The 14939-nt window shown below is 65.6% G+C and overlaps 1 protein-coding gene across 1 annotated transcript; it reads left to right on the top strand.

Moving 5' to 3' along the window:
• Positions 1 to 2729: 2729 nt before the first annotated feature.
• CNPPD1 (cyclin Pas1/PHO80 domain containing 1) lies at positions 2730 to 13910 on the top strand. Its single transcript, XM_067570125.1, has 8 exons — positions 2730 to 3008; positions 5116 to 5218; positions 7365 to 7446; positions 8089 to 8209; positions 8290 to 8418; positions 9754 to 9815; positions 10422 to 10539; positions 12559 to 13910. The coding sequence occupies exons 1-8, from the start codon at positions 2940 to 2942 to the stop codon at positions 13252 to 13254; spliced, it is 1380 nt and encodes a 459-aa protein (XP_067426226.1). The 5' UTR covers positions 2730 to 2939; the 3' UTR covers positions 13255 to 13910.
• The last annotated feature ends 1029 nt before the right edge of the window (positions 13911 to 14939 follow it).

The following is a 14939-nucleotide window of genomic DNA, read 5'->3' as shown; positions in this document are numbered from 1 at the left end:
GTTGCAGGCACGCGCCGCCCCTGCTGCCTCAGCCCCCCAGCTCGGCGTTTTATATCCAGCAAGATGCTGGCACACTGAAAGAGTAAAACAGCAATCCGGGAGGATGAGAAGGTGGGCTGGAGAGGGGCTGTCGCGCAGCGCAGGAGGCACTGCTCCGGGAGTCGAGGGTCCTGGGATGAGACTCTGACCCCTGGGAAGTCAATGACAAAGTTCTGATTGATTTCAATGGAGCCCAGATTTCACCCCTGGCACCTATTCCTGCCTCTGCCTCTGATGCACCGTGTAATCTTGGACAAGTCACCTCTCTGTGCCCACCTGTGAAATGGAGACACAGATACCGAGCCTCCTTTGTAGAGTGATTGGAGCGCCAGGAATTAAATTAGTGCAGTAGGTACAGTTTATTGCTTCCTGTCCAATCTCTCCAACATGTCTATTGCTACCAGGGCTCCCAAAACAGAACTGTACCCGTAATTAGTCACTTCACCAGCAGCAGGTGTAAATTCAGGCTCCACCACTCTGGCTGGTATTTCTGGGGGTGTCCCACTTGTAGTAGAAAGTGAGAGCCTGAGACATGAGGCCTAGCATAACAGGCCAGGTCTGAGGCCTGAGCTAAAGTAGCAGTCAAGCCCTGCCTTTAGAAAGCAAAGTTAGCAGGAGTCAGGCTGTGCGCCTGCCTGTAAGGTCACAGAAACTGGCAAACACACCTTCCTCGACAAGCACCAGGTGCAAAGCACTCACGCAAGCACATTGCAGAAAGGTACCAGAACATCCCAATAGTAACAAGGGTTTACTGACCCCTCCGAATGGCTATATGATGGATAGAGATCCTTTGGCTGAACCATCTGGTACAAGGTAAAAGATGGTGACTGACCACATCAGAGGGTGGCAGCTACACACGTCAGAGAGACAATACACAACTTGTTTGTATGAGTGTATACAGGAAGGTCTCACAGGGAGTGTCTTGGTCCAGTCGAGGGGGAAACGGAAAGTCCCACTGTTTATTGAACTGGTCCATTGTAACAAGCATACATATGTTAGTGGTCCTGTAGAGTCTGCAGGATACTAGGTCTGTGCTTTGTCTACAATAAACCTGGCCTGGCGCCGTTGTGACTGAAACGGATCTCTGGTCTCATTGGATAATCCAATCGTGGTACGGCGTCTCTGTTATCTGCGCAGAGCTGGGACAGCATACACAGTGGGAAAATACACCCACAGCCAAAAACTACCACCACCAGTTTCCTCACTGCAATCTGACCAGACACGGGGGCTGATGAAATATCATCTTGCTGTGGCGGGCCGCGATGTTGTGACACAATGGATAAGTTTGTCCCCAGAAGGTGGCAGCTTGAAGTGGAGACTGAGGTGCTACTTCCCCACTGTTACGGGACAGGTCTCTCAGTTACTCAGATGATGCCCGCCCTAGACACAGAACGTGGCACGCAAGGCAACAGCAAGTTCAGTGCCCTGTGCATGCCAAGGTGCAGGGCCGGATTAAGGCAGGGGCTTTAGGGGCCACAGCCCACGGCCTCGGGATAAATCCATGCCCCTCTCCCATATGATGTGGGCCCAACGTCCTGGCCAGGAGCTGCTCTCGGCCCCAAGTGGCCCTACCCCTTCCCCACCCGCCCGTCTCCCACATGACATGGGCCCAGTGCCCTGGCCAGGCGCCCCTTCCGGCCCCAAGCAGTGCCCCATGGCGGCAGGTCCCCCCTCCCAGCCCTGCCCCTCTCCCATGTGCCGTGGGCCCAGCGTGAGAGCCGCTCAAAATCATCGCACGTGCCAGGTTTGGTGCATGTGCCATAGGTCGCCGACCCCCTTCTGCATGTTTTCAGACTGGAGTGTAACCACAGAACGGCCGGGTGTGAATTAAAAGGCAAGTTTAGTGCAGCGTTAATAGCCCCGCTGCCATCACTGTGGTCGTTTGGTTTTAAATCAGGAAAACGACTTGTATACAGGGCCCCGCAAAATCGAACAGCCCTGGACCGACAGGAGAGTTACTCCGGCCCTGCCAAGGCGACTGAATTTCTCACTGCATTTCTACTGAAAAGCAAGAGTGACCACGGGGGCAGATCCTTCCCGGCACTTAACAGCCAGCCGGGCAGGCGGGAGGAGCAGGAGCCTTACCCGTCCAAGTCCTCCCGCTGTGTTTTAGCTGCCAGGAGGTCATGATATTCCCTGGCTCCATCGCCCAGCCGGAGTGCCATTCAGGACAGGCCCAGGAAGCATTTCACAGTCATGTCTCAGTCCTCACGGGCTGCCCTCCCCAGTTTGCAAATAAGGAAACTGAGGCACGGAGGGGGCGGGGCAGTGACTCAGCCACGGTCCCAGCACCCGGAGCTGGGGGTGCGATCAGACCCCAGGAGCCCCGACTGCGAGCCCAGGGCTCCCCCCGGCCCGTTGTGCTCCGGCTGGGCTGCGGGCCCCCGCCCTGGCCGTGCCGCCGCCGCCCCCGTCGCGCTCACGGTGACCCATCCCCGCGGCATCCGGGCGCCGATCAACGAGGCCGCCCCCGCCCGCGGCACGAGCCAGAGCCTCGCCGGCGGCGGGTGAATCAGCCCGGGCAGGGCAACCGGACGGGAGCTTCCTGCCGGGCCGGGCCGGGCCGTGCCGCGCCGCGCCAGCTCCGCTCTGCCGCCGGGGGCCGGGCCGGGCTGAGACCCTCCCCCTGGCCCGGGAAGAGGAAAAGGAGCGAGACCGGGGCGGGGCCTTTCCTCCCCCGGCCCGACAGACAGACGGGACAGGACAGCCGGCTGCACCCGAGCGGGCACCTCGGCCCGGCCCGGCCCAGCAGAGCACCCCGCCCGCCGGCTGGGGACACCGCGCGCCCCCCGGCCCCCATTGCACCCCCTGCACCCCGCCCGGCCCTCACTGCACCCCCCGGCACCCACTGCACCCCGCCCGCCCCCCGCCCCCATTGCACCCCGCCCCGGCCCCCCGCGATGGAGCTGGACGGGCTCCTGCGGGACCAGGAGGGCCCCTTCTCGCTGAGCGGCTTCCAGGAGTTCACGGTGAGCGGCGCCGGGCAGAGCCGCGGGCCCGGGGGGGGGTGCTGGGTGCTGGGGGTGCGGGTGTCTCTCGGCGGAGGCGGCCTCTGCGGGCGACGCGGCTCCCCCCTGCCGCGATCGGGGGCCGGGGCCCGGGGCTCAGCAGCGGAAGCCTGGCAGGCCCGACCGCCCAGCCCAGCCCCGCCGCTGGGGGTGAGTGTGGGACCCCCCCAAATCCAGGGACCCGGAAAACGCACCCCCCCCCGCCCCTCTGTCCTGGGCCAGCGCCGTGTGACCTCCACATGGGCTCCCGACCCGGTCACGGACCCTGGCCGGTGCCCGGCGCTGCAGCGGGCATGAAAGAAACAGTGCAGTTGTGGAGTGCTCCCTCCGCTGCCCTCCAGCCCCAGGGGCTCGGGGGCACCCAAAGCCTGGCTGTGGCCCTGACCCTCCGGGCTGAGGGCTGGCGTCTACACGACAGAACAGGAGGTGCCTGCGCCAGCCGGCTCCTCCCACCAACGCAGCTCCCCTGCCAGGCCAACACCCTAAAACCAGCTCCAGGAGAGGCCGATGTCCCGATGTTTGATATCGGCTCCTGTTATCCCCCACCCCCGTCCGGATTTTTCACACTTGCTGACGGGGCGCAGAGTGTATGTCGGTGTGTCACTGTGGACAGGGCCTGCCTTACCTGGGCTCTTGGCTGTCCTTGTCAGTCCCAGGGCTGAAAGAGACAAGGAAACTGGGCAGCTAGAGCCTCCTGCCTCCTGCCCCCCTGCAGAGCTGAGCGGCTGGCCAAGGGGAAGCCCCTGGACAGCTTCCCCGCAGCTCCCAGCTGGGAACGGAGAAGAAGCCCTGGGAGGCTTCCCCCTGGCTCCTGGTGGGAAACAAGGAGTTGGGGGGCAGCCCACTGGGAGCTCCCCACACTGCCCCCTTAGGTCCGGGGAAGCATGCCTGGTGAGGACGTGCCCCACCGCCCCAAGGAGGGTCGTGTGGACATCAGCCATCACAGTAATGAATGCGGTGGCTGTAAGTCGACCTAACGTAGGTCGACTTATCTTTGTTGTGTAGACAAGGCCTAACGGCCCCTGATGGACCTGTCCTCCAGGAAGTTCTCTCATTCCTTTTGGAACCCAATTATAATTTTGACCTGCACAACATCCCCTGGCAAGGAGTTCCACAGGTTGACTGTGCGTTGTGTGAAGAAATGCTTTCTGTTGTTCTTTTTAAAACTGCTGCCTGTGAATTTCATTGGATGGCTCCTGGTTCTTGTGTTACAAGAAGGAGTAAATAACACTTCCTTCTTCGCTTACTCCACACCACTCGTGATTTTATAGACCTCTGTCATATCCCCCCAGTACGGGCAGGGACACAACCTCAGGCTCCCGGGGTCCTTAATCCTCCAATTGCCAGAAGCTGGGAGTGGATGGCAGGGGATGGATCGCTCAGTAATGGCCCTGTACCATTCTTCCCCTCTGAGGCATGTAGCACAGGCCGCGGTCAGTGGCAGGATGCTGTACTGGCTGGACCATTGGCCTGGCCCAGCGTGGCCATTTTTATTTTCTGAGTCATTTCTTTACTAAGCTCAACAGTCCCAGTCTTTTAAATCTCTCCCCTCATGCAAGCTGTTCCATCGCCCCCATCACCTTTGCTGCCCGTCTCTGCACCTTTTCCAATTCTAATACATCTTGTTTGAGACGAGGCGCCCAGAACTGCCTGCAGCATGCAAGGTGTGGGCATGCCATGGGTTTATGTAATGACCTGTTTTATGATCTATCCTGTTCTGCCCCTCCAATCCCCATGCCCCTGCTATCAATCCAGGTGCCCACGTGGTACCAGCCGCCATGGTACCACAGTGCCTGGCTGGAGCACAGAGTCCCCACTAACCCTGACCCCGCGACCTGATCCACTGGCCGAAGACTTGAGGGCCCATAGAATCATAGAGTTGGAAGGGACCTCAGGAGGTATCTAGTCCAACCCCCTGCTCAAAGCAGGACCAACCTCAGCTAAATCATCCCAGCCAGGGCTTTGTCAAGCCGCATCTTAAAAACCTCTAAAAAGCCCAGCACAGCATCCCGGGAACGTGGCCGGTGGCCTGGGGTTTTGTTCTCATCTTTCCCATCCCCGTCTTCAGTTTCTCCCAGGGCACCAGCAGCTGCGTGAGCGGGTGCGGAAGCGTCTCTATTATGGCTGGGACAAAGACTGTAGCCTGGAGAACCTCTCCAGCCCCGTGGCAGGTGAGTGGAGGACGTGTGCTGAGCCGGGGGGATTGGAACGAGCCCCGGGGCTGGATGAGCGAAGGCTCCGAAGGCTCCGTCTCCACGGCAGGCTGCACAGCTGTGCTGATGGAGCGCTTCAGTGTAGACATGCTACAGCGGCGGGCGGGCGTCTCCCATCGCTGTCGTTAGCCCACGGCCCCGAGAGGCGGTAGTGAGGTCCCCCTAGCCTTGAGGGATTAGCTCGAGGGATTAGCTCGGCTTAATGACTCACCCGGGGTTGGGATTCTTCACACCCTGGGGTGATGGGGCTGGCTCGACCTCACTTTTTACCCTAGGCCTGGCCTCCTTTAAGGAAGCAAGATGACGCTTTTTTGCCTCGCTCTGTGCCCCAGCTTCGGCTGTGCTGAGCGACTGCGTAATCGAACGGCTCTTGCCCCCTCCGCTGGCTTCTTTCCTCCTCCTTGCACCATTTGGCAAAGGCAGGTCGCCATAGCTGCCTGGGTCAGGTGTGTGGGAAACGCCCCCCTAGCCAGGCCCACCCAGCCCCCGTGGAGACGCAGCTTCCATCGGGGCAGCCCCGGCTGCTCGGGGTGCTGGCGTTGCCATGCCACCAGAGAAACCCCTCCGTCTCCGTGGGCCGCATCCGCACCACGGGGCCATGATGGCAGAGCCACGCCGAGGCAGCGGAGCCAGACTGGCCTCCACCGTGTAGACACAGCTCCCGGGGGGAGGGATGGCTTCTTGTCAGCATAGGGAGGTGCCTGCTTCGTGCGTACAGGGTCTGGGAGAGAAAGGCTGGGAACGTGACCCTTGGCGGGGAGCTGGCTGTCGGGAACGGGCGAGGAGGAGCTGCTTGTGGACATCGGTGCTAGTGCGTGGCTGGCTGCCTTAGGGACGCGTGGCACTTCCCGGGCTAATTGGCCAGGTGGGTCCTGCCCTGCCCTGCTCACAGCCTCGTGGGAGGACCAGGCAGCGCCAGGCGTGTGATTAGAGCTGGGATAGCACTGGCGGGGGTAGTGGTAGGGGAGTTGGCGCTGGCCGGCCAGGGACAGGTTGGTGCTGGTGCCGGCGGGGTGGGGGGGAGGGGGCAGCGCTGGTAGGTGATTCTCCAAAAGGAGCGAGTTCTGAGATGGGCTTAGCAGGAGGTGGGTGGGGGGCGGACAGGACTGCTCGTTTCCTAGCCTGGCAGGCTGCAGGGAAATCTAGGCTTTGGGAGCCCAGGAGCTCAGCCCGTGGTGGCGAGGGGAGCTCTTGGTTCAGGACAGCGTCTCTGGAGTGGAAGGCTGGGCCGGGCCGGGCCGGGCCGTAGCTGCTTTGTGGGTAAAGGCCACTGCTGCTGTTTCACGAGAGGATCTTGGCTTGTTGGACCCCACCAGTCTCGGGGGCCCTCCCGTTTCCCGTAGGGATGCAGCACGCTGGGCGGCAACCCTGCCCGCTGCTCTGTGGGGTGCAGTGCTCCGCCTGCAAGGGGCAGCCCCCAGGATCTACCTTAGGGGCTGACACTCCTAAGAGAAAACAGGCAGAAGGCCCCTCTGCGAGCCCGAGGCCCGCTGTGCCCATGGGCTCCGTGCAGGGAGCGCCCCGCTCGGCCGCTTGTCTTTGCCGTTCAGCCCCGGGCAGCCCCTTTGGCCAGGGGAGGCGAGCGGAGACGATGTCCATCCCTGCCGGTGCGAGTGTGTCCGTGCCGGCTGCAGTCGGGCTGTTCCCCGGGTCAGCATGGCTGCCTCTCTAGCCGGCTCCGTCTCACCTGGCGCGCCCGCACTCCAAGGCCGCTGGTGGGGCGGCTCTCCCCTGGCCCTGCTTGGTGGCCAGGCCTGGGGAAAGGCTTCTGGGTGCGTCCAGGCTGCCAGATGGTGCCAAGGCTTTCCGTGACCCGGGAGTTTCTTCGTTCATTTCTGGCTGCCCGACTTGAGACCCCCTCCCTGGGATCTTCTCTAGCCAGGCTCCAGAAATCACCAGCTGCTCCTGTAAATCTTGGGCTGAACTCACCGGCGGGGGCTGAATGTGGACTCCCTGCAGCGGAGTGTTTGCTGCTCCCGTCTGGGCGCTGGCGTGGACTGCGGATGGGGACGGGAGGGAGTGGAGGGGGCTGGGCACTAGAGGATGGGGGTGGGGGGACGTCCGTGCTGCTGTTGATGCCTGTGCCGCTCTGCCTCTGTCCTAGATATCGCCGTGGAGCTGCTCCAGAAAGCAGCTCCCAGCCCCATCCGCAGGCTGCAGAAGAAATACGTCTGCCACGTCTCTCGGTAAGACGCGACCCCTGCAGCAGGAGGCTTCACCAGAGCAGCTGGCAGGGCAGGTGGACACGTTTCCTTCCCCAGAGCCAGCCGGGACCCCCCGTCTGTGCGGCTGCGTCCCGTCCAGCTCCGGTGTCTCTGCGGGGAATGGAAGGATTCCCTGTTCCAAGCAGAGCGCCGCACTGGCGGGGCCTGGCTGGGGGCTAGCGGCCCCTCCCCTTGCAGCTGGGCCCCTCTGTCCGCTAGCGAAAGCTGTGACCATTGCGAGCGTCGCAACGCTCGGGACGCTGCGCGTTGGCGTCGTCCTGCGGCTGCGGGCGCACGTGGACGGGGGTCACCAGCTGACCACCCGCCTGCAGCTCCAGAGGCAGAAGCTGGGACTTTCAGCTCCTACAAATGCCTGAGGAGCCAGGGACACAGCTCAGCCGACAGGAGGGACCGAGCCCTTGGTGACCTGGCGTGATCTGTCCGTCCGCTGGGGGCTGTCGTGGGCATGTGTCCGTGCGCACACGCCTCAAACCCGGGGCCTTTTCCCACCCAGCAGAAGGCAGCGGTGGCCCCTGCCCTGCGCTGCCCGTTATGCGAGGGGGGTGCCTGGGGGGCGATGGGACGCTGAGGACCGTAACCTCTGCTCTTGCCCCGCGCTCACAGGGAAGCCTGCATCTCGCCCTGCTCCATGATGCTGGCGCTGGTTTACATCGAGAGGCTCCGGCACCGCAACCCCGAGTACCTGCAGCAGATCTCCTCCTCTGACCTCTTCCTGATCTCCATGGTAAGGGGGGGCGCGGAGGGGCCAGCTCCCGGCTCTCCCCGCGGGGCCGGGCTGACGGGCGTTGTGCTCCTGGCTTTCAGATGGTTGCCAGCAAGTACCTGTACGACGAAGGGGAGGAGGAAGAGGTCTTCAACGATGAGTGGGGCGCGGCGGGCAAGGTGGACGTGCAGACCGTTAACACGCTGGAGATGAACTTCCTGAGCGCCATCGTAAGTGACCGCGGCACACCGGCCTCCTGTCCGCCCCGGGGAGCCCCTCCGCGCCGGGCGCTGCGCAGGCACCGAGTGAGAGACGCTCCCTGCCCCCGGAGCGCACGATTGGATAGCCAGGCCAGGCAGCGTGTGCTCGGCTCTCGCTTGGCGTCCGTCGGCGCGCGGGCGTGGGGCAAAGGCACAGACACACAGCGCGGAGGGCACGGCCCAGCACAGCGCCGCAGATAGCCACCGCGGGCCGGCTCATCCTCTGCTCGTGTAGGTCCGCAGGGGCGGCTGTGCTGGGGCGGCCGTGCTGCTGGCGCTCGGGGCATCGGCCTGAATTCCAGGCGGCGTCTTGCCTCTGCCGTGGTGCCAGGCTCTGGGGCAGCGCTGCATTCAGCGGGCGCTGAGCTGAGATGGGATCAGCTGATGGAGGGGGAGAGGCCTTCCTGTGTGGGAGCCGCCCGCCCTTTTCCCAGGGCAGGGGGCCGGGGGACTGCTGCTCCCTGTCCCCGGGAGGCAGGGGCTTGTCCCACCTCTGGCCCGAGGTGATCAGAGCTGGGGGGTCCCGCCCTGGTGTGAACGCTCCATCCCTGGGCAGCTGGGCGATGAGAGTGCAGACTGTACCCGTCGCTCTGGTATCCCTGATTCCTGCCCTCCATGGCACCCCCCGACCGCGGCCAGGAGCCCCCTGAGGCTGTGGTCAGGGCAGTGAGAGCAGCTGGCCGGCAGAGGCTGCTCCCCACCTGCCCCAGGGCTCGGTTTCAAGCATCTCAACGGGCAGTCGCAGGGGCGCAGAGCTGAGGCTGGCGGGGGAAGGGGCTGGGGTGCAGTGTGTGAGGTTTGCCCGGGCACCTGCTCGCCCAGAACAGGCCCCGTGTGAGGGGCCAGCGGGGGCAGTGCAGGGGTGGTTTCCCACGTGGGAACGGAGCATTTACGGCAGGTCGCTGGGCTGTGGCTCCGTGCAGCCTCCACCGGGACGCCCGTGGAAGGCACAACCACCCCCCGGCTCCTGGCCACTGTGCCGCGGTGCCGGCTGCGCCGGGTGCTGTCCCTGCGGATGCCCTGACGTGTTCCCTCGACGCAGAGCGGGCTGGGGAGGGTTTGGGGTTCTGCAAGGCCCTGCTGGCAGCACAAGGGCGGAGATTGCCCAGGATCCCGTCTGAGCGGCGATCCTGCCCCACGGGGGGGCCAGAGGCAGAACGAGATGCCCCCGGGCAGACCGAGAATGGGTCAAAGGGAACCGGGATTCGTCTCGCTCGCTGTTTGTCTGCCCATGGCTGCCAGGGCCCCCTAGGCTGTTACCTGCCTCCCGCCGGCCTGACCTCCCCTTCCCTTCCTTTGCTGCAGGACTGGAGCCTTTACACCAACCCCAGGGAGCTCTTTGAGGTGCTGAGCTGGCTGGAAGGACGGTAGGTGATTGGGGGTGACCGCAGGGGCCTGCTCCGAGGCAGACGTGGCACCTCTGCCCTGCCAGGCCCGGGCCCGCTGGGGCATGTGTCGGCAGCTCCTGCTCCAGGCTGGGGGGGTGGGGTGCGTGGGACTGGCCGAGGTGATTGTCTGCCCCGAGGTCCTAGGGCCCCCTCGCTGCCCTCTGCAGAGCCTTCCCGCCGGCCCGCCCAGCGAGGCCCACACTAGCCACGGCTTGTCCGAGGTGGCCCAGGTCGCCCGGCAGCCGGCTCCCTTTGGTGTGTGTGGGGTCTGCGCCCTCCTCCCCCGGCGGGGCTTTGAGCGTTGTGAGCAGCACGCCGGGCTCCGGGGCAGGGCGGGGGAACGGCAGCTCCTCCTTGACCCCCACTCGCTCTGAGCAGGGCCGTGCGTGGCACTGGTGCGCTTCGGCCGCCCGGGATCCGTGGGTCGTTCATGCCGCCCGTAGGCAGAGGGCACAGAGGCGCTGCCAGGAGCCGCCCCTTTACCGGTGTGCCTGCAGCTGGTAGCCCGGGGAGGGAGGGGTGTCGGTGGGCAGGCAGACCTGTGCCCAGAGCAGGGAGAACTGGAACTGCGTTCCTTGCCCACAGCGTGGCACAGAGACAGGGCACCCGGCGCGGCTGGTTCACCTACACGGACCTGTGCGTCCTGCTGGAGCAGCCCCGGTGGCAGCAAGCCCTGGGCCAGTTCTACCAGCGGGTGGCGAAGGTAAGAGCCGGCCAGGCCCCGGGGGCAGCGGTGGCCTTCCTGTAAGGGGTGCCAGGGAGGAGAACCAGGAGGCCGGGGGCTGGTGCCAGGAGCTGGCTGTGGGGGGGTGTACGTGAATGTGGGATGAGAGCTGCTGGGGCGGTCAGAAACTGTCCCGGTTTTGGGGGAACGTTTTCCACGGAAAATTCCGATTTTGGCTGACAATGGAAGCGTTTTGCCTTGGAAGTGCTGCTGCAAAGCCTCATGGGAGTTGTAGCTCCGCTGCCTTGTCTGGATGCTGGACCACGTCTCCCATGATGCACGGCAGCCAGGGACTCCCATGATGCACCACGATGTCACCGCTTGGTGAGGGAGGTGGTGCATCCTGGGAGACGTAGTCCGAGGGGGAAGGCGTGAGGCGCCGTGGCAGCATTTCTGGGTGGAAATCTGAGGGTTTTTGCCACAATATTTTGGTTTGTACATTTTTTGCCCAAAAGGGAAAGTGCTGCTCCCCCTCCCCCCGCCAGGCACTGGGCCGAGCCCAGGCTGGGGCTGCAGCTGCGAGCCCTGGTTCAGCCCCGAAGCTGCTTGTGTGGTGTGGTGTGGTGTGGGCCAGCGTCTGGTGGGGGCTGTGTGTGGCTGTGACGATTTTACTCTGGTTACTGGTGTCACAGCTGGCCTGGCCCCCGGGAGGGGCACTGGATGGCCGGTCTGGGCTGGGGGGGGGGTGGCAGGAGCACTGGGTGGCCGGTCTGTGGGCTGGGGGGCTGGCAGGGGCACTGGGTGGCCGGTCTGTGGGCTGGCGGGTGGCAGGGGCACTGGGTGGCCGGTCTGTGGGCTGGGGGGCTGGCAGGGGCACTGGGTGGCCGGTCTGTGGGCTGGGGGGCTGGCAGGGGCACTGGGTGGCTGGTCTGGGCTGGCGGGTGGCAGGGGCACTGGGTGGCTGGTCTGTGGGCTGGCGGGTGGCAGGGGCACTGGGTGACTGGTCTGGGCTGGGGGGGTGGCAGGGGCACTGGGTGACTGGTCTGGGCTGGGGGGTGGCAGGGGCACTGGGTGACTGGTCTGGGCTGGGGGGATGGCAGGGGCACTGGGTGGCAGGGGCACTGGGTGGCTGGTCTGGTCTGGCAGCTGGGTGGCTGGTCTGGGCTGGCAGGGGCACTGGGTGGCTGGTCTGTGGGCTGGCGGGTGGCAGGGGCACTGGGGTGGGCTGGGGGGGTGGCAGGGGCTGGTCTGGTCTGGGCTGGGGGGTGGGCTGGGGGGGCTGGCAGGGGCACTGGGTGACTGGTCTGGGCTGGGGGGGTGGCAGGGGCACTGGGTGACTGGTCTGGGCTGGGGGGGTGGCAGGGGCACTGGGTGACTGGTCTGGGCTGGGGGGGTGGCAGGGGCACTGGGTGCCTGGTCTGGGCTGGGGGTGGCAGGGGCACTGGGTGACTGGTCTGGGCTGGGGGGGCAGGGGCACTGGCTGGTCTGGGCTGGGGGTGGCAGGGGCACTGGGTGACTGGTCTGGGCTGGGGGGTGGCAGGGGCACTGGGTGACTGGTCTGGTCTGGGCTGGGGCAGGGGCACTGGGTGGCTGGGTGGCAGGGGCACTGGGTGGCTGGTCTGGGCTGGCGGGTGGCAGGGGCACTGGGTGGCTGGTCTGGGCTGGCGGGTGGCAGGGGCACTGGGTGACTGGTCTGGTCTGGGTGGGTCTGGGCTGGGTGGCAGGGGCACTGGGTGACTGGTCTGGGCTGGGCTGGGTGGCAGGGGCACTGGGGCTGGTCTGGGCTGGCGGGTGGCAGGGGCACTGGGTGGCTGGTCTGGGCTGGGGGGTGGCAGGGGCACTGGGTGACTGGTCTGGGCTGGGGGGTGGCAGGGGCACTGGGTGGCTGGTCTGGGCTGGCGGGTGGCAGGGGCACTGGGTGACTGGTCTGGGCTGGGGGGTGGCTGGCAGGGGCACTGGGTGGCTGGTCTGGGCTGGCGGGTGGCAGGGGCACTGGGTGGCTGGTCTGGGCTGGCGGGTGGCAGGGGCACTGGGTGACCGGTCTCTCTCTCCCCACAGCTGGCCTGCGTGCTGGGCGTGATGTACCTGACGGGCCTTGCCGCGGTCTTCGCCTCTGTCACCGTGGTGCACCAGGTCGTGTGCGTGAGAAGCGCCAGCCCCGCTGCCCTGCGGCCCCTGGTGTTGCCCACGGATGGTGGGCACCAGCTGGGCACCGAGGCGCCCCTCGCCCCCTGTGCCATTCAGCTGCCGGATCCTGGGCCGGAGCCCCCCGGCCCCCCGCCTGCCTCCTGCTCCAAGAGCAGCTCCTGTGGCCCGGTGGAGAACGAGACGGCGGAGGAGCAGTGCCGCCCGGGGGGCGGGGTCACGGCGCCGGCGCTGTACCTCTGGGGCAGCGTGCTGATGGCGCTGTCCCGCGGGGAGGCCCCAGGCCCCGCCCCGCACCCCAGACCCCAGCAGGGGCCCCCTCTCTGCCCAAACTGCCTGAAGCTCCGGACCCGGCGCGGCGCCTGCGAGAGATCCAACCGCACGAGCCCCGGCAGCTCCGGCACCCAGCCCAGCCCCTTCGGACTCGCCCTAGCCCCGGCTCGCCCCACACTCCATTGCGATGGCGGCTCAGCCAGCCCGGGCGGGGGCTGGCATCCGTCGGCAGTCCCCCACCCCCAGGACTGGCTCGACCCCCGGGGGCTGAAGCAGTGCTCCTTGGAGGCCGCCATGGATCTGGGCAGAATCAAGACCTTCATCTTCCCCAGCTAGGGCTGGGCGGTGACCCCCCCGGCCCCGCTTGGCCTCTGGAGAGGCCCTGGCCGGGGGGGGCTGGGAGGGCCAGGCCCCTGCGGTGGTTCCAAGTCAGCCTTTGGACCCTGGGTGCTTGGCCAGACCCTTCAGGCTGTCCTGGGGCTGCCGTGGGGAGGGTCTGGCTGAGTGCCGGGGGGTGGGTCTTGGGACTGGCATGGGGGTGTGGCTGCCGTGGGGTGCCCTGAAGCAGGGATGTCAGGCTGGGGGGCCCGCCCTGCTCACCCCCACCCCCTCTGCTTTTGCCTCCTGTTGAAGCTGGGATCTCGGCCGCCTGTGGCGTGGGGCTCTGCCCTCTGGCTGCATGGTGCAGCCTCCATGAGGGCGACCCTGAGCAGCCGGGGGGGGGCAGGGGCAGTCTCTGAAGGGGCTGCCGGCCCTAGAAGGGGGTGGGTGCCCTCTCCCCGGGCTGTGAGCGATGGTGCCTGATTGCCTGGCGTGGATCAGGCGGGGGGGAGTGGGGGGGAGGGAAGAAGGTGGCTGGTCTCGCTGCCTGGTCTCAGCCGCTGCACCCGCTCTGGCCCGCCCAGCGCCAGCTCTTTTTACGCTGGGTTTTAGGTGGTTTTTCACTCTTTTGTAGATGGAAATCTCTTCCAATAAAGGTAGCTCTGGCCGTGCACCCGCCTCGCCCCTTCCTCCCGGCGCGTCTCGCTCCAGCGGTTCCCAGGCTGGGAGCGCTTTCCCCAGCACTGAAATGCAGCCACCTCTGGGCTGGGGCATGGCAGCTGTCTCCCAGCCACTCACCCAGCGATACAGCAGGGCGTGTCCAGAGGAGCCGGTAGAGGGGAGAAGGGAGGCATTGCCCAGCTGGACTGGCCCCGGGCCCGTGGCTAACATCTCTGCCATGCAGCAAAGCAGGAACCGCCATCTGCTCCGTGCCCTGTGCCCCCAGTGGCTTCCTCTCTTATCTCCATGGCCTGAGCCCAGGGATATAGCTGCGCCCCAGGCTCTGGACAGCTCCGCTCCCTGGCCCCACGGCCATTCGCCCGGCAGTTCGGGGCCCCAGCAGCACCCCCTGCGGTCACAGATGTGGCGAGCGCCCCCTCCTGAATCCCAGCTGTACTTTCTGCAATCATTGGGGGGGGGGGTCCCTGGACATCGCCCAGCCCCCGCCTAGCATGGGCGTGCAGGAAAGGTTCCGGCATGGAGCACATGGGCCCCTCTCAGTGGCATCCTGGCCCGGTTTGTGCTGGGGGTTCTGGGAGTGAAGCCTGGGCAGACGGAGGGGGAAGGAGCTGCCTGGTGCCGGCTGCTCCCCGCGGAGCGTGGGGAATGCGCGGTGCCCTTTGCTCCCTGCGCAGCGTCCGGTTAATAAGTCGGGGCCGGGCCCCGTGCAAGGAAAGGGCCAGTCCCTGGAGCTGCGCCCTGGGGTGGGGGCTGAGCCGGGAGGAAGGCGGTGGGAGGGGCGGGTGGGGCCGGTGAAGGGGTGAGGGGTGTGTTTTCAGTTCAGTGGTGTAAACGGGCCCCAAGAGAGGATGGTGTTAACAGGGCCCAGTCGCTGGGCGCCGTGACGCGCGTTGGTGGGTTGGCAGCCAGAGACTTCAGCCGGGGCAGCCCCTGGCCAGCGTCGTTAACCATCTTTTCAGCCCTTGATCGAGGGCACAGAAAAGGGGGGAAGCATCTGGGATGTGAAGGGTTGAATGAGG

This window comes from Emydura macquarii, unplaced genomic scaffold (assembly GCF_026122565.2).
Source record: "Emydura macquarii macquarii isolate MOO-44397 ecotype Brisbane River unplaced genomic scaffold, CSIRO-AGI_Emac_v2 contig_2988, whole genome shotgun sequence".
Taxonomy (NCBI): Eukaryota; Metazoa; Chordata; order Testudines; family Chelidae; genus Emydura; species Emydura macquarii.
This window is presented reverse-complemented; position numbering and strand designations above follow the sequence as displayed.

What these genes read in the sequence shown, in the direction of transcription:
- CNPPD1 (XM_067570125.1), top strand. Translation starts at nt 2,940, where the DNA reads ATGGAGCTGGACGGGCTCCTGCGGGACCAGGAGGGCCCCTTCTCGCTG. An exon ending in CCTCTCCAGCCCCGTGGCAG is followed by an intron (nt 5,219 to 7,364) that starts GTGAGTGGAGGA and finishes CCTCTGTCCTAG; the next exon opens with ATATCGCCGTGGAGCTGCTC. An exon ending in TACGTCTGCCACGTCTCTCG is followed by an intron (nt 7,447 to 8,088) that starts GTAAGACGCGAC and finishes CCGCGCTCACAG; the next exon opens with GGAAGCCTGCATCTCGCCCT.